At 37.5% G+C, this 18997-nt stretch overlaps 1 protein-coding gene across 1 annotated transcript in view; it reads left to right on the forward strand.

Annotated features, from left to right (window-relative positions):
* Positions 1 to 5392: 5392 nt before the first annotated feature.
* Positions 5393 to 18997, forward strand: part of EYS (eyes shut homolog) — a 723820-nt gene continuing 710215 nt past the window's right edge. The window contains exons 1-3 of the mRNA XM_053938438.1: positions 5393 to 5557; positions 10057 to 10914; positions 13006 to 13119. Of these exons, the coding sequence (XP_053794413.1) occupies positions 10161 to 10914; positions 13006 to 13119 (868 nt within the window). The 5' untranslated portion in view covers positions 5393 to 5557; positions 10057 to 10160. The remainder of the gene's footprint in view (positions 5558 to 10056; positions 10915 to 13005; positions 13120 to 18997) is intronic.

An 18997-nucleotide genomic window follows, 5' to 3' on the forward strand; every position in this document is an offset into this window, starting at 1 on the left:
AGAAGATGTTTTTTTTTTCCCACTTCCAGAACTGATAAAATAAATTGATGCTTAATTATTACTATAGACATGGCCATTGTATCAGACAAGGCCATATGTAGATACATCTCCTGGGCTTCATAGGGATGCCTTTTTACACCTAAGTCTTCCCTGCCCTGGGGCCAAGTTTCTCTCTTTCTACTCAAATTCATTATCATGATGGGTTTGGAGGGTTTTTAGTGGTCTTGAGACCCCTACTGGGTCTTTCTTTGGTCAACCCTCCATGCCTGCTTCTCAACCCACAGCTTGTGCTGTGCTCTTCTCCAGGAGCCAATACAAGGAGTTTGTTGCAGAAAAGTGCTGGCCTGCCTCTGTATGGGCTCCTTCCTCCTTCTCCAGGCACATCCGGTCCTTTCTCACAGCATGTTCTTGCCATCAATCCCTATTTGCTTCCATAGTTATTTTGCTGTTGGTTTCAAGACATGCATGTTAGCCCCTTGTCTTCAGAGCTTCTACATCCTTCTTCAGGATATGGTAAGGAGTAGCTCCTTACCATGAGAGCTCCTAGAGTAGCTCTCCTGTGATGGTAGGCTGATAAGGTTGGGGCTGTTCAGCCTGAAGAAGAGACGGTTGCATGGAGACCTCATAATATCCTTCCAGTATCTGAAGGGAGACTATAAGGAAGATGGAGAGGGGGTCTTCATCAGGAACTGTAGTGACATGACAAAGAGTAATGGGTTTAAAGAGATGAAGGTTTAGATTAGATGTTAGAAAGAAAGTCTGTACTTTGAGGGTGATGAGGTACTGGAACAGATTGTCAATAATTGTGGGTGCCCCAGCCCTGGCAGGGTTCAAGGCCAAGCTGGATGGGGCTTTGAGCAACCTGGTCAAGTACAAGGTGTCTCTGCCCATGGCAGGGAGGTTGGAACTAGATGATCCTTAAGATGCCTTCCAATCAAAAGCATTCTTTGATTCTATGCCATCTAGGAGTCCCCAGTTATCTTATTCTTCCTTTCTATCTAGACTCAACTAAAGTTGGACACAATGGACTGTAATAGTCAAGACATCCTTGAATAATATGGCTCCTTAAGCATGAAAAAGTCATGTGAATATTTTCTTTAATAGAGTATTGAATGGAATTCACTTAACCTATATTATCTAGAGTTGATGAAAATTAATTTTCCTTTCAAGATTTCTGCTATTTTTCAGGGATATTGGTCTTAATTCCTTTGCTCTAATTAAGGATCAATTTTTTTGAATACAATAGAATTTAACTCCTTGAATATTCTAGGAAACTAGTTCTATTTTAGTTCACATACAGCTCGCAAATTTGCCTATGTTTTCAAGCAGTACGGAGAGATAAGAGTGAACTTTAAAAGTGAAGCAGTGAAGCTGTGAAGCTACCTGATACCTCTAAATTATATTCATACTATTTTTAATTTAGGGGTTTTCCTGCTGACTAGACTTACACATATGGACCAACCATCCATACTCACTGGGAATGTACCAGGTACATTCTTCAAATCTTTCTTTCAGGTTTCTTCCATTTGAAGATTCACTTGTTTTGAGATTGCTGCCTTAAGTGAACCAAAGCATGCTATGTGGTCTAATTTTAAGTTAGCTTCAGAAGCATATTTTTGATTGTAACAAAAAGTCTACTGTTAATGCACCTCTGAAATACCTGCTGCAGGAACTCAAAAACCTCAAAGAAATGGAAACAAAGTGATAATCCAGTTTAAATATACATATTGCTTTTATAGACAACAAGAAAATAGAGTAAACTGTTCTATTGCATTTAGAATCCTTTTGCAGTTTTACTTTGCCTACCATAGTTTTCATTCATTCTCCTTGAACATAATTTTTTTACTTTAAAAAAGTCTGTACATGCTTTATTGGCATGACTAAATACTTTCAAAAACCAAATGAAAAGTAGAGTGATGATGGACATGAGAAATGTGTATCCTGTTCTAAGTCTATCTGTCTTCATTTCATTCTTTATACAACTAGTCAGACAAACTGAAGGAATTTAACTGAAATAAACATCCCATACATGTTTCAATGAATGTCAATGCTCTTTATCATCATGGTCACTTCCAAGACCTTGTTCTGTGATTGGGCTATAACTAATAAAGGCTCAAGGTTTCTTGTCCATGGTTGTGGACCTTGTGTTGTCAAGTACAGCAGTGTTAAAGGACAAAGCACATTTAAAACCACTTCTACCTTCTCTCTTTTAATTCAGCTGTAGTGCAATAAACTAAATATGACCTATATAAATTAGTATGTAGATTAAGAAACATTAGAAAGGAATTTCACCACAAAACACAGTATTTTCCTTAACAATTTCCATTGTTAACATTTCTAGCTTTGTTTTTTTATCCCCAGATACCATAAGTATCACGAGTAAATACAACAAAGCTGTGAAATTCAGCAGAGTGATCAGTGGGACTAGAGAAAATGTAATTTTCAGTAGCATGGGATATTGTTTTTTCTTCTCTCGTTTGTATTGCAACCACAGTTTTTTCTGAGTGTGAATATGACCCAGTATGACACTGTATCATAACTGAACAATAAGTTCATCATTAGAATGTCTGTTGGTTATGGAGGGTCTCTATTGGAATTTCTATTACTGCTGTCTTTTTAGAGATTTGTTGTTGATTTTGATGCTATTACTTGCTCTTTGAATATTTTTCCCCTCTAGTGTTTGCATATGAATCTCTTTTCACATTCAACTGGTAAGGTTCCTTGATGCTTTTATTTAATTTATTTACAGGAAATTTCAGATTGTAAGGTCTGCTTCTTGCTTTCCTTCCCACGCTCTTAAATTTAGATGTACCAGCTCCTCTTTATCTATTTTCAAGCCCTGACCAATGGTACACAATATTAAATTTATTTTTAATACAGTATCCTTATATAATTTCTGTTTTTCCCATGAGCACTTAACAGCATTGCCTAGTTTTAAGCATTCTTTTAACAAATTAACTCATTAATTTCTCTTTTAGAAAATGAGAACAACTGTTGACCTTTTTTCACTTTAATTCTTTCTGCAGGCATTTTGAATTGAAGTACATGATGACCACTGCTAAAGAGACACGCTTAACTAGAATCACATCAAAAGTTGCTTTGCCTTTTGTGTTTTTCAACCTACTGCTCCATGAAATAGTAATAGTTTCTACATAGAAATTTAATCCTTATTTAAACTGTGTTGTGCGATTTGTCTAATGTACATCATAGCTGCAATCTCCCATTACAGATAAATTTCTTTACTCACTCTTTGACCTCTGCAGGTCACAGTCATGGTCACATAAGGACTTCATCACGGTCTTAGAAAGAAAACTGTAATAAAGAAAACAGGTTAAAAGAGTGTGTATTTATGGATTTTTTAGGGGAAGGCATGCCACTTGAAACACTTTTTCTAGGATCTGTTTTTTTCTATAACTTCTTCAGCTGCTTTTTTGGCAGATTTTTAGTCCTTATACTGTTTTGTTGAGCCTGCAACTGTGACTCACGTAAAGGAGAGCTGTGTGTAATATAACAGGCATAGAGGACTAGGTTTGCGTGGTAGGGTTCTTGTGGAATCAGGCCACCAACTACCTTCTGCTCCTCATAGATGTTTCTTGATGTTTCTAGGTGGGGAAACCCATCTGTGCAAAGCTGTCATCAAACTGGAGGAACTCCTGGACCTTTTCAGGCATACTTATGGAAGGCACTGGTAGCTGATAGGGGCTGGAGACAGGTTGGAGCAGAGACATGATGACATAGGGGTACAGACATCCTCAGAGACTTTAGCCAAGGTCAACTTAATGTCCTAGGACTGTAGAAACAAGCATCACAAATAGTAAGCACAGGGCAGCAGAAAAAGTTATGTTACATCCGACACCAAAACCTCCTCCATATATCCTGGAGGAACTGGGACAGATTTCAGACACTTGAGTGTGGGCACAAAGATTGCTTATGTATGTGTTGTTTCCCTGATTGTTTTTCTCATTATCAGAACTGCTAAACAGAATTTTAGGCTGGCTGGCGAGCTGGTTTTGACCAGCTGGTTTTGACTGGATTGGAGTTTATTTTCTTCATAGGAGTCAGTATGGGGCTGTGCTTTTGATTTGTGATGAAAACAGTGTTGATAACACAGTGATGTTTTAGATATTGCCAAACAGTGCCTATACAGAGCCAAGGTCTTTTCTGCTCCTCACCCCACAATGAAGAGTCTGAGTGTACACAAGGAGTTGGGAGGGATCTTAGCTAGGACAACTGACCCCAAGTGACCAAGTGACCAGTTGACCCCAAGTGACCAGCTCACCCCCAATATGACCCATTCCATACCATTCCATACACAATGTAGGGTGTTGTGCTCAGCAGATAAAGCTGGGGGAAGAAAGACGACAGGGGGCATTTTTAGTGTTATAGTGCTAGTCTTCCTAAGTCACCACTATATGTGATGGAGCTCTGCTCTCCTGGGAATGGCTGGACACTTGCTTGCCCATGAGAAGGTGCGAATCTCTTGTTTTACTTTGCTTGTATGCACAGTTTTTGCTTTACCTACTACACTGTCTTTATTGCAACTCATGAGTTTTCTCATTTTTACCCTTCCAACACTCTCCCCCATCACAACAGGGGGAAATAAGCAAGCTGCTGTGATGGGCTCAGTTGTCAAACAGGGTTAAACCATGGCAGCTAACAGTAAACTAAAGTAAAGTAAAATTCCCTGGCTTAATATTTTATGCCCACCATCATTTTATAGGGATTGCTGAGTAAAAGACTAGCCACCAGAAACCTTGGTATGCAAGTTTGACACTGTCTGCATCACCACTCTGTCTATATTCGCAGTACAACAATAAGGTAGAAATAAGGGTTGTGTATTTCTGAGGTGTAGGTAAATTCACTGTCTAGCATGTTCAATATTGCTTCAGCAAATGCTATATGTTTTAAATGGTGTCTAGTAAACTAGGAATCATTTGCAAATAATTAGGATTGGTATAAATAATGCAGAATTTCCTAAGAGTTATTCATTTTGTGATGAAAAATAAAAAGGTACAAAGGACCCCTTGGTATGTCATTGAGAATATTAGTGCATATTGCAAACACAGAGAGTGGAAGTAAAATTTTGCAGGCACTGCAATTTATTTCAATAACAATATTAATTTCAATAATTATTTTCCTTTATTATTTACACCTATTATATCATGCTTAAAGTTGATGTTTTTAAATACACAGAATTCAGAAATAAAGAGAACATAATATCACAGTCCCGGGGAGCAGCAAACATGAGCTGCCATGCAAGAGTGGAGTGCTGTAAGGGGAGAGTGACTGTGACATCAGTGAAAAGAGGCACCATCCCATAGCACCCATATGGGAAAGAGAGTGTCTGGGGCTGGTGCTCAGAGGCAGCCAACAGTACACTGGTACCCAGACACATAAACAGCAAGGAGACAGGTGCTCAAGAGAGTAAGTCAAATATTTAGGACAGGGTCAAAGCCCAAGTAATCAAGGTATAAGGGCAAGTACCTACTCACTTGCAGCATAGCACAGATGAGTATCAAGGATCAGAACTTGAGCTTAAATGCAGCTCCTGAAGAAGGTAGGGAGCACCCGCAAAGCACCCCCCATCCCCCCAAGAGCACCCTCTCAGTTATTTCACATCACCTTGATTCAAGGTTGCAGTCCATCCTACCAAAGCTCCTTGAGCACAGGAAGGAATTTAATAAAGGGGTCATGTGACATGTGAGAAGGTGGAAAGAGGAGGTTCATTCCTAGCCAAAACATGGTTGCATGATGTTACCAAATGCTTCCTGGTTTATTCTCTTCTTTGACAGATTTTCTTTTCCTGAGAAGTTGTTAAAGTCAAATATCATCTGTGGACGTTTCTCCAATCTCACTTATAATGCATTGTATTTTTTGTTATTAGTATTTAATACCAGTTATTAACAGAAAGAACACATAATCCTTAAAATGCTGGACAGGAATGCAGATCATTTGGGATTAATTTTTGTTGAAGTTTTGCATAAATCTACCTGCTTTATTCTCCTCTAGTGCAAAATAGAGCATTGTGCTGCTTTTCACCCAGCCTTATGTAACTTTAAGAGTTAGATTTTCTTCAAGTTTCTCTGTGTCCATACAAATCCCAGTCTTGAAATTTTCTTAGTCTTCATCAATTACATGGAGCCAGCTGGGCTTATAAATAGGAAGATTTCATCCTTGCCTAAAGCAGATGTAAGGTATAACAGTTGTCATAATCCCTTTCAAATTTCATCTCATGACATCATTTTATCTCATGAGACGGCATCAGCATTTTGCAGTTATTTCTTTGCTGATTTTCTAAGTAACATATGTTAATATTATGACTGTATTTCATATAGAGCTTTTTACTTTTTATACTCTTCACTCTATATTATTTTCCCTTTATGATTTTCTTACTAAATAAACAAGCTCCTGGTATTTCTTTTATACTTTCCCTCAGGTTTTTTTTTTTTTTAATTGCTTTTAGAGGATGTTTTTGTTTATTTAATTTTGTTTATTAGTTATAGAGCTCCCATAATAACTTTTTAGCTGCATGAAGACTAATCATGATTTTGTGAAGAATAAAAACTGTTAAAATGCTACCAACTACTTACTTTCAAATTGTTTAGATTTATCCCATATAAATATTGTAATGAAGCACATTTTCATTACCAGTAAAAATTAAATTTGTATTTGACACCAGAATGACGCATAATTACATGAATGAAGGCCAAAATGTAAGTGGGCAAGAACTCTTCTGCCTTAGACATGCAATAGCTTTCTTTTTGAAGTGTCTAAAAGGAAAAAATGACCTGAGAAAATCTCATTATGATATAGGTATGAAAAGATGGGCTGCTGAATGTAGGATTTCTAAATCTATGCGGTAATATAGGCCACAGACTTCTATACCTGATAACAGTGACAGATGTAATAGCAGTTATAATGAACATAATAGTTCAAGACTGCTACCTTAAAAGAAAAAAATGCTAAATGACCCAAACTACACATTTGATACCCCATCATCTAATGGTGTCTTTGAACATCATGAGATTATGATGATAATGCAATGGTCTCAAAATAGAAAGACTATGAGTATTTAGCAGCAAGAGCAGTAGTTTTCTCACAAATCCATGTCCTTTCTTTCTTTCTATGGGGAGGTAATTCCCAGGGGTGAAAATACAAAGGCAGAGAGGGGAAATTAGTATTAACATACTTGCCTAGCTTTGGAGCTATGTGGCTAGAGTACTGAAATGCTTTGAAGGCAAAATTTGGATCCAGTAATTAAATTTAAATGAAAATTATTAATTAAATTAATTAAATTTAATTAATTAATTAAATTAAACTACTAATTAAATTAAAATGAAAACTTCTCCCAGGAAACTATTCTGGGAGAAGGGTTAAAATATAGTTTGTACCCCTTCTGAGTTTAATATTCTTAATTCAAAGTCTCCTGTTCTTACTATTAGTTAGTCATAGTTCATGCTTTTCTGGCACCTTATACAGTGCTGGCCACTCTGCTGCACAAAGGTCATTGGACAGGTTCACATGTTCAGCGTATTACTAATAGGACATAGCTACATTTTAGATGTTTTCATCCCAATTTAGATAGAAATGGGAGAGACTGAATATGACCCTTTAATATTATCCTATAATTGCCGTCAGATCATTAAGTTTTTAAAAATTCTTCAACTAAATGTTTCCGCAAACAATATCTTTTCTTTGTCCTTTGAAAGTCCTTTGATCTTTCAGCCAATCCAGAGTATGGACTAAAATATACTTGAAGAACTTTGGGGAAAATGAGGACATTTAAGGAAATCATGTACTGTTGCATCATAATCCACATGCACTTTTGTGATAAACCAGTGTAGTGTGTTGACCCTGGGTAGATGCTAGGCGCCCACCAAAACTGTTCCATCACTTCCTTCCACAGTGGACAGAGGAGAGCAAATATAATGAGGGGTTCAGGACTTGAAATAAGAACAGAGAGTGATCACTTACCAGATACAGTCATAGGCAAAACAGATTTGAATTAGAGATATAAATTGAATTTATTACTAAAAAAATCAGAGCAGAATAATTAGAAGTAAAATAAGACCTTAAAAACACCTTCCCCCCACCCCTCCATCTTCCCCAGTGCTACCTCCTACCCCAGTGGCACAGGGGGACAGGGAATGAGGATTATGGTCAGTTCACCACATGTTGATTCTGCCGCTGCTCCGGAAATGGAGTCCTTCCCCTGCTCCAGCATGGGGAGCTTCCCAAGGAAGCCAGTTCCCCACAAACTTCTCTAATGTGAGTCCATCCAACAGGCAACAGTTCTCTACAAACTGCTGCAGTGAGGGATACTTTTCCATGGGGTACAGTCCTTCAGGAATAGGCTGCTGCAGCATGAGTTCCTCACAGGGTCTCAAGTTCTACCAGGAAACCTGCTCCAGCATGGGCTCCTCCCTCCACTGGTCTGCAGATTGCTGCCAGGATCCTGCTCCAACATGGATGTCCTGGATGTCCTAAAAGCTCACAGCCTCCTCTCAGGCATCCACCTGCTCTGGTGTGAATCTCCTCCAAGGGCTCCAGGTGGATTTCTGCATCCCCACGGCCCTCCATGGCTGCAGGGGCACAGCTGTCTCACCATGGGCTGCACCAGGGGCTGCAGGGGAATTTCAGTTCTGGCACCTGGAGCACCTCCTACCCCTTCTTCTGCACTGCCCTTGGTCTCTGCAAAGCTGTTCCTCTCACATATTCACACTCTGCTCTTCTCTGGCTGCAGTTGCAGCAGTGCAATAATTTCTTCTTCTTAAATTTTTTTCTTGTAGCTCTTACCACCATTTCTGATTGGCCTAGCATTGGCCAGCATCACATCCATCTTGGAGCTGGCTAGCATTGGCCCTGCTGGACATTGAGAAAGCCACTCCTCTAACCCGTACCAAAACCAGGCCATGCAAACCCAATAAAACTACATGTGTGTAGGTGTAGAAAAATATGCATCCACATTAGTTTTACATGTGCTGTGCAAAAATGAAAGCAATGTGAACAAATTTCAAACTACAAATGCTATTGTTTATTTACATTGAATGGCTTCCCTTGTAAGATAAATTTTCTTTAGAATAACTTTCTCATTGTAAATATCAGTTTAGTGGCCGCTATCTTAAAGGGAAATATAAATATATGAGAGTGCCAGATAAAGATACTGAAGGGAAAAAGACTAAAAGAGAGAAAAAGCTTTGTATTTAAGACAAATTAAGCTATTACTAATGCAAAGCTATTGAAAATTTCTAAGGTATTTAGCATAATACTGGGTTTTCATCATTTCATTATGACTCCAAGCAAAAATTTCATAATCTTATTTTGGTTTTCTTTCTGTAATCACTCATCTCAATGCAATAAAAATTGCTAGATATATTCAAGGGACAGAAAAGGCTAGTCTATAAATTAAATAGTCCCAGAGGACTCTGTAATCTGTCATCTTTGACTGTAATACATAAAAGTCTCAAGCATATGATTAAGGACATTTGCTTTTCAAATATATTCTTTGAAAAGTAAGGATTTAATGAAGGGTTTTGTTAAATGTATAAGAACAGAAAAGAGTTGAGAAGTGATTGCATGTTTTCTTTAAAAAGCAAAAATTCTCAGGCCTACATCTTTGGAATATCTACTTTTATAATAAACTGTTAAATGATTATCAGAAAAATATTTATGGTTAAAGCTTATGACTAGAATTAGATGTTCTTGTTTAGTTCCTCGTTTTGCCTCAGATGCCCTATCTTAACTTTATTACCATTAATTTTGTCATCAGAGGGTGGAAACATGAAAAGTACACCTTCAATCTCTTTCTCCTGTGCACATAAGTACAATGAAATGCACTAAAAAGATATCAAATTTTTAGCAGGAATAAAAATAGGAAAACACTGACATTTTTTACAGTTGGAGTTCTGATCAGTTCATTTTACTTATTCCAATTTCTCATTACTAATTAGATGTTACCCTTGATTTGTTGTACATTTTCTATTTTGTAATGTGGTTTTAATATTCAACTGTATTTGGTGTGAAAACAGAAATATTTTCCTCTGTTTGAATTCCTAGGCTGCTGTGGAAAATACATGTGAACCTTAAGGAACAAATGTTCTGAAGTTACCCTCAGTAACGAAGCATATGTGAAAGGAAACTTCCATTGGTTAGGTGAAACGATGACTACGAAATCAGCATTTTGCATGGTAGTTTGCTTTCTTCAACTTTGCATTGTCAGTGGGCAGATAATATGTGAGAGGCAAATGATTACTGAGTGGAGAACAGAACCAAAACCTACCATAATAAAATGGACACCAAGAGAAAATGTCTGTTCAGACTTTTACACTGAATGCTGGAATATGAATAAAAGTATTGTTGGTGAAATCTCGGAAGAACGTAACCTCAGTATGCCTCAGATATGCCCTTTACAGCTTCAATTAGGTGATAGTCTCTTCATTTCCTCCGAGCCATCCTTTCAGTCTTATGGAATGAATTTGGTAAATGTCTCCAAGGAAGAATTTATTAACTGCCCTAAGGCTGGTTTTCTTCAAGAGCAGTTGATTTTTGTTTGCCAGATAAAAGGACTACACCAAGTGAACCCTAACTGGCTTGGTGTTGGAACTCACTACTTTGCAGAACTTCACAAGAGAGGTCCGCTGTTGTGCAACATGGGCCTCCGTCTGAATGTTACCGTGAAGCAGCAGTTTTGCCAACAGTCTCTGGGTGCACCACTATGCTCTGGGCATGGAAAATGTCAAAGCCACATTTGGGAGAAAACATATAATTGCCATTGTTTCTCACAGTATTCGGGAACATTCTGTCAGAAGTTTGATATATGCTCCACTAAACCTTGCCACAACAATGCCTCCTGCACTGAGAAATCAGAGCTTTCTGGAGATTCTTACAAATGCACATGTCCTCCAAAATTTTCAGGTATTTTTTTTTCTCCTCTAGGGGTAAATATTATATAGATCATACACTTTCCTTAACAGATGATAAAGCAATAAGAACAACACTAGCAAGGATTTTGTATAATTTGATTGCCCATGGCTGCTACCATACCTGCATAGTCTCTTTTACATGATGTCACTTGTGGGAGACTCTGCAGGCATTTGAAGATAGTTTGTATTTGTGGATATTCATAAATACATTGTAGAGAAAAACAGAATAAGTTCTTATCATGCTTCTTTCCTACTTAAGCATGAGACATAAATAAATACTTCCTGACTTACAGAAGTAACTGTTTTACTTTTTTTTTGTTCTGCAGTTCAGATTCTAAGATCAAATAGCATAAATCATTTGGAGTAAGGTTCCTCAAAAATAGCTGGTTAACCAAACTGGTGGAAAAGAGTGATTTTGTTGAAATGAGCATTTGATTCAATCTGCCAGAACTCCCCTCCATTTTCATTTAAAGAACTTTCAGATTACATTAGTGATTTTTTTTAAATCAAAATTTAGTTTAACTGAATAGTCAAACCTTAACTTAGAAGAACAAGCAAAATAAAATACTTAATACTTTCTTACAGATTGTTCTGTCCCCTAAAGTTGTTTTCAAAGGCAATTTGTTAAACATACTGTTATTATCAAATTAAATATGTCACAAATGAAAAAAGAAAAATCAAGTACTCCTCCTAGGAAATATTGCAGCACTTACCCAAAACTCATTGGAGAAACTGAATTTGGGTTTGGATTACCATACCAGAGAATACAACATAACTGGGTAAACTCTTATCTAACGATTACCTTTATTTCGTGGAGGAAAAAAAATGGATTAAGGAAATTATGGGGATGTTGTTCCTGCATTCAGACCAATAGCGTTTGGGTACATTTTAGAAAGTACCAGAAATATTCATTCTCATCAAAAAAGAATCATTGTAGTTCTTTTTGTTCTTGTGGAGCAGAATTCTTGAAATGTTCCTCTGTTGGACTGAATTTCTATGTTCTCACAATAGTGATGCTATACTATGAAGCACAGCTGATGGCTTAGGAATGAGTGAGGTTCATAGAATACCCTTCATAGAAATGAAGCTTATGTTGCATAAAGATTGCTGTAATTTATTTTTAATTGCTTTTTAACGTGCATAATAATTTGGTTACTAATGCATTTGCCAGTGGAAGATTATGCAGGTATGAATAAGTCAATGTTGTGAGAAGATTTTTTTATAATTATGAACAGTGTAATAAGATAGTGGAAAACATTGATGCCATGCAGTATGTTTTATATTTCCTTTATCAGTACTGGAGTCTGTGTAAAATGCTTTGAAAATAACAGTACTAAAAGCGTCTGGTACTAATTGAGCTCAAATTAATGAAAAAATTTGCGAGCAATTCTGTTAAAAGCAATCATCATACTTAATGCTATCAACAAGCAATGCTTAAAACAATTTTTTAGCCTATATAGGAAAGTTTTAGCCTATATAGGAAAGTTTTTAGCCTGTATAAGAAAGATGCCATCAACTGACAATACTGGTCTCATAAATAAGATGGATGCAAACAAGAAGAATTAGGAGACTAAAGGACCATATATTCTAGACATGGCTACACAAGAGTAAGGGAGGAAAAACTGCCTCCCATAACATAAAGTCTATTAGAAATTTGAACACTTTTTGAAGTGTGAATAATGTCATGGTAATAATTCAAGAGGCAAGCATAATTAAATGGTATTTAGACCTGTATGCTATAATAGCATAAACAACTTATAACTGGAATTGTAATTTCCAGAAAGCTGCTTATTAAAAAAAAGTTCTCACATTTCCACTCCACATAAGTACATCTTTTGTTCTCAATGATGAAAGAAACTGTAAGCTAGATTAATGTTAAAAGGAAATAAATACTTCAGTTCTAGTGGCACTTCTGCATTTTAAGGTATATGAGAATTTGTAACTATATGTCAGATGAGGTTAAGCACAGTATTGTGAGCACAAAAGTAGATTAATGTCTTTCTAACTTGACATTTATAAAACGTTCACCAAACTCCCTAAATATTTACTAAAGTCCAATGTTCCTATTATTCCTTTGACACAGGTAAAAATTGCACAGAAATAGTTGGACAGTGCCAGCCATCTACATGTTTCAATGGTAACTGCATTAATGTTACTCCAAACACTTTTCTTTGTGAGTGTGACATGGGTTTTACAGGTAGGAAACACCTTTTTCTCCTGTCTTACAATAATAATTTTATCTGTTATAGTAATGGTATGAACTTTTGCTTTATTAAAACAGTTATTTTTGATGAGTATTGCACAGATTTCGTAAAAATAGGTTTTGTAAAATATAGAAATCAGACTTCCAAATTACTCATGTACTGAAGTGAAAACATATAAATTATAGAAGCGTTTCATAATCAGATGCCATCCACTAGTACCTTTCTTCTATTGGCAGTATATCAGAGGAAGACTCTTAATCACTGACTCACTGGTTCTCAAATACAGTTATCAAGAATCAGAACTCTTCTTGGATGGATGATTTTGAATACATTTGTATTCATAATTTCCATGATTTATGGGTGCAACTTGATTAAAAAGAAAGAAGATAATTGGTTTATTAATTATATATGGGACAAACAAGATGTTTTCATAAGAAAAGCCAGAATAATAAAATGTATCTAAAACTATCCTCTTGTAAACACTTTTTTGGGGGATTAGGATAGCAGTGAAAAACTATTTATTTTTGTGCTTCCCAACTGAAGTTCACTGTATGGATGTGAGAAAAGTAGTAACACTCAGAAGAACATTCTTTAAGAAGGAATTAACTATAAAGGTAACTCTTGAATATCCAAAGACAGTAAAATTTCAAAATGTCTCTTTCTCAGAAGCATCACTTATCTTGCCAATTATAGAATATAAAGAAATTATTACATTGAAATGAAGAGTTAAAAGAAAAAAAAGCAAACATAATGGAGTTAGAGGGATCAAAAAGCCAATCTTTATTTTCATAGTGAAAGACTGAAGATCCTTGTTGATATTTTAATTAAGTCTGTATATAAACATATTTTTTAAAAATGGGATAGACCTGCCGAATTCTAAATTCCTAGTAAATCTGTTTGCTATTCTCCCTTTCTTCCCTTTTTTTCACTATAGAAGCATCATGGTCAGCATAATTCTGAGAAACAAAAAAAAAAAAAAAAAAAAACCCTCACTCTTTTTTCAAACAAAAAAAATATATTAGTAAAGTTTTCTAGAACTGGTTTTCCACCCCCTCATGGTCCATGTCTTTTTAGAACACTTACCTTTGTCTTTTCACACAAATTGTGGAGGCATATTACTTTTGAAATTTTCCCTACAAAAATCTTTTTTATCCTTGCAATTTTGACATAGTGAGGGATGGGAGAAATGAGAAAGGAGGAACACTCTTCCAAGATGCAGTAAATCCATATCCATAATGACATGAAAATAGTTTAATACTCTGAACTACTGGAGGGCAAGATACACTGCAATCTACTCTCCATTACCTGGTAAGATTTGAGAAGGAAAAAAAGGAGACCATGAGTGTAACTAGCTGCCTTTTTATTCTCCACTTAGCCAAAAGAAAATGGGGAATACTTTCTTGTTTCTAAGAATAAGTATCTTAGGAGGAGAAGGAATTTAACAATTTTTTTCTGGTTCTGTAGTATAACAGGACTGATTGACTAACATACAGTATAATTTTACAATTATTTACTAACCAAATGTGGTAGTTTAAGTCTGCATGTCTTCCTATGGTCCTACGTAAAGGTGGTTGCAAACACAAAGGCAATTTGAAGAATAGCTACCTAAAAGAATATTACTGTGTGAAAACAGACATTTTTCTAAGAAAACAGACATTTTTCTATTGCTGTTGCATTGCAGCTGTATTGTAGTCTCAGCCAAGGTGAGTTGTGTAATTATGAATCTTGTAAATTGAATGCTATTTTAATTGTGTGAAATTGGCAGAAAATTCAAAACATTCTTCTGTCTTGATATTGAATTTGCCCACAGAAAACAAAACATGTTAAAAACAAGATTGTGCACGTTATGTTTAAGACTTTGTTAACTTTGTCCTACCTTTTTTCTAAAATGAGTCAAGACACTGACAGTAACTAGTTCACATGATCTGAGTGATAATATTAAATATACATGTTACTCTATATTGATGGGATATAAATAAATTTATAATAAAATAAAAATTATCTGAAAGTATTTATTCATAATAAGTAAAGGTTGCTGGGTCCAAGTTGTTATGTTCACAAGGATAGAATGGGTCTATTAGACAAACAATGCAAATTCTCATTTCAATTATGTATTTTTCTTTTATATTAATTGTTTCATTCATTGACTGAGCTCTCAAAACTCTCTTTACTCTTTACTGAAGGTAGATTTTTAACATAACAGGAAACAGGTAGCATTAGGTTTGTCAGTATTCTTATGATTGAATACTCTGATTCATATCAGAATTTTCACCTTTAGACTTACGAAGAAGCATTTAGAGGAAGGGAATATGAGTAAAACAAAGATGGGGTGGGTGCAAAGAGGAAGGAGGGAAAAATAGGCTGGTAGTGTTTAAGCAGTTGTTGCTCAGTACCCTTGTCTGACTAAGACCTGCACTGAATCACTGTAGTCTATCTATTCTTTTCATTAAATCTTTTCTTTACTCTCTTTCTGTGCAATCTTACCCTCTCCCCATCTCTGTGTTCTTAGGTTCCAGTGACAGGACTAGAGAGAAAAAACTGCCTGAATTTGGTGTCTGCAATTTGAGTTACACCACTGGTGATAGTGGTCCTAATAATTTTTGTGCCAGCATTTGGAGTAAATGAGGGTTTAAGCATCAGAAAGCTGAAGAGAGTCCACAGATTTTGTAGGAGTGTGTGTCTGAAGAGAGTCAATTTTGTGCCAGCAAAGGGCATCAGACTCTGAATGATGATGGCTCACATGGCTAGTGTCAGTTGGAGCAGGTGAGAGTCCCAGCATCAGCAAATGAAGAGAGGAGCAAGGGTGCCAGGGCCTGTGTGCACTGGCAGGAGCCACTTGGAAGATAAAAGGTTTATATTTTCCTCTAAGCTGGTCTCTGAGTGTGTGTGCAGGTGTGCATGTGCACGTGTGTATGTGCATGTGCAGCTCATTAGCACCCTTCAAGCAGGACTGTCTGTCGAGTAGGAGGCACAGGATCTGGGCATCAATATGAGATGAGCTGAGGTCCCCCACTGCTACTGAAAGGGTTCACAGAAGTGTTGGTCTTTGTGAAACAGAGGATAAGGGGCTGTGTATTGAAGGAGTTCACAAATATGTCGCTCCTTTTGAAATAAAGGGTGAGGAGCTGTGTGTCTTTACTTGCAAGCTTCCATCCTTATTAGTCAGAGAAGAGGACTAAAATTTGGCTGATTGTACATATGATTTATGTGAGTTCTGGGTGAGTGCTGGTAAAGGCAATGCTTTACCTGTGGATAGTCTATGTAGCTGGCTTCATTAGTGTCCTCTGCATGTGTGCATCTCTGGCATACATGTTCATCTTGGCTGCTGGCTGAGCCTGCAAACAGGAAAGCAGCAGCTGCAATAATTGAATGGATGGGACTCCCAGGTCTTTGGGTTCACTGGGCTGGGATTTAGCAGCTGGGAAGGAGGTTCTCCAGGCTCCACAGTCCACCAGAGCAAGTGTCTTTTATACAAAGAGGATGTCTCAACAATTTTGATGGATGTTATTGTTCTGTCCTGAAGATGTATAGAAAATTAATGTGACTCATTCATAACTATTTCCTAGAGGAAATAACAATATCTTAGCTACCTCTGTAATGGTACTGCTCAGTATGCTTGCTCTAGATAACATTTAGTTAAGAGAAGTTGTTTTCCATTTGAATATGTTTTGTTGAATCTGTGTGGCGTTTTGCTCCTTAGATGGGAAGATGGGATTGATTAAAAAACAACCCTTTGTAGAGCTCTTGAGATTATTTGAGTTTTTTTCACACAGTCCTGTAAGGGAGACTTGAATTTCCTGCCTTCCTCAGTGGTCCAGTTGACTTCTTTGCAGACTATAATGAGTTTCCTCCTCACTTTAGGGACAATAGATACTATGAGACTGAAGTGGTTTTGCTTGGAGCCACTATGCTAGAGCTTCCATCATCCAGGTGCTTTAGTTTAAAATAGTCTGTTTGCTTAATTGGTGAATTACACACAGACTTTTTTGAAACAGGTCATAAGTGTAAAGATACTTTTACACATATATAAAAGAAAACAAAAGAATTTATTGTTTGCACAATTACTGTTTTAAATTTGTCTCGTACTAGCACTCGTTGCCCAAATTAATAACCAAAGGGTTCTTAATAGTACCCCTAAAAACATTATGTAAAACTCTTTTCTACTATCTATGTTTTATTTTGGTATTATGCTCAGCTTTCTAGTGCACCTCTTGGTCAAATCCATCCATCTCCCTCAATAAGAGGGCACAACAATTGCACCAAGTCATCAGCATTTTGTAGTATTCATGGAAAGGAGTGCTTCATTCACACTGGAAGTTTCTCACCTATCAGTCAGGGGATTCTTTTAGTCTAATTGTACATGTTTTCATATCACTGTCTACTTCTTTTACCCAGCTACTAGTGGGAGCCTGGCAGTGGTCTCCAGTCACTGCCACAAAGGGCTGTGATTTGTCAGATGGTACCTGAGGTGGGGATGGGCTGATCCCCTCCCAAGATGGGCCATCCATAAAGCTGAAGCTGAATCAGGGGAGACAGCCATCTCTGGGCCAAGCAAAGGGTTTAATACAAACTAGAAATGTTGTGAGGTCTTGCACTGTCAGATCAGTACAAAAATCAGGCTGAAGAGATGTACCTGCTACACATTCTGGTTTTAGTGTTGCTCTAAGTGACAGGGAAGATAGCTGCAAGGATGTGAGAATGGGGATATAGTATATTTTATTTCCCCCCTTTATTAATAGATTTACATTGAATTATAAGTAATTGTCATATTTATTGAGTATATCAACTCAACAGTGTAATGAGTGAATATCTCATAGCACTTTAAAACTGATGAGTATAATTACTCTGGGAAAAACACCAGGTATGTATGATTCTTGTAGTTTACTTTTCTGCATATGATTAAGTTTCTGAAATATTCTTTTTCAGGGAAGGAATTTTTTCACTGCAAGGTTATTAGTATCATACTTTGCAATGAAATTATAACTGAATACATTTTTTGGGATTATTTCTATTAAATTAAGCCTATTTTTTAAAATAAGTTATTGTGCTATTTTAGTATGGTGAAGCAATGTAATTCTTGCCAAATCTTAACTACATTAAATCATTAGAGTAATCACACTATATACATTAAATGATTTAATTTGTGAAGTTACAGCACCTCCACTATATTAAGTATACAGTTCTTATACTCTAAACCATGATAGATATAAGGATATAGCATTGTATTATCAGGCTGCAAATTGTTGCATCCCGGACTTTAAGTTTAGATCGGGGTTCTGATGTATCTTAGCAAGTCCTGTGTACCCCCATGTATCCCCCGGTTTTCCCCCCACTGCAGCACCCAGTTCCTGAGCTGCCTGACCATGTGGCCTGGCTCCCATCCCCCCTGTCTCTTCCTGTGGGTCCTTTCCTGCTGTTACCCCTCCCCCGTGGCCATGGCTGCCCCAGACCCCTGGCGCCGCCCCTGCCGTGCCCCATTGGCTCCTGCCTTCCACACCACACCCCGCAGCCCTGGGACCACCCCGGGCCCTGGCACTGCCCCTGCCGTGCCCCATTGGCTCCTGCCTTCCACACCACACCCCACAGCCCCGGGACCACCCCGGGCCCTGGCGCTGCCCCTGCCGTGCCCCTATTGGCTCCCCTGGGCCACGCCCCAGGACCGCCCTGGGTCCTGGTGCCGTCCCCTACTGTGTCCCTATTGGCTTCCCCAGACCACGTGACACCCCCCGCCCCCCCCACTCCACCCCCTATAAAACCCCCATGCAGCTGAGGCTGGGGGCCATATTTCTCAACACAGGGATTGAGTGCGCATCAATAAAATGCTCTCAGCTCCTGCCACAGGGAATTTGGTCCTTCCTTCACCCCCTTTAT

This window comes from Vidua chalybeata, chromosome 3, assembly GCF_026979565.1.
Source record: "Vidua chalybeata isolate OUT-0048 chromosome 3, bVidCha1 merged haplotype, whole genome shotgun sequence".
In the NCBI taxonomy this organism is placed as follows: Eukaryota; Metazoa; Chordata; class Aves; order Passeriformes; family Viduidae; genus Vidua; species Vidua chalybeata.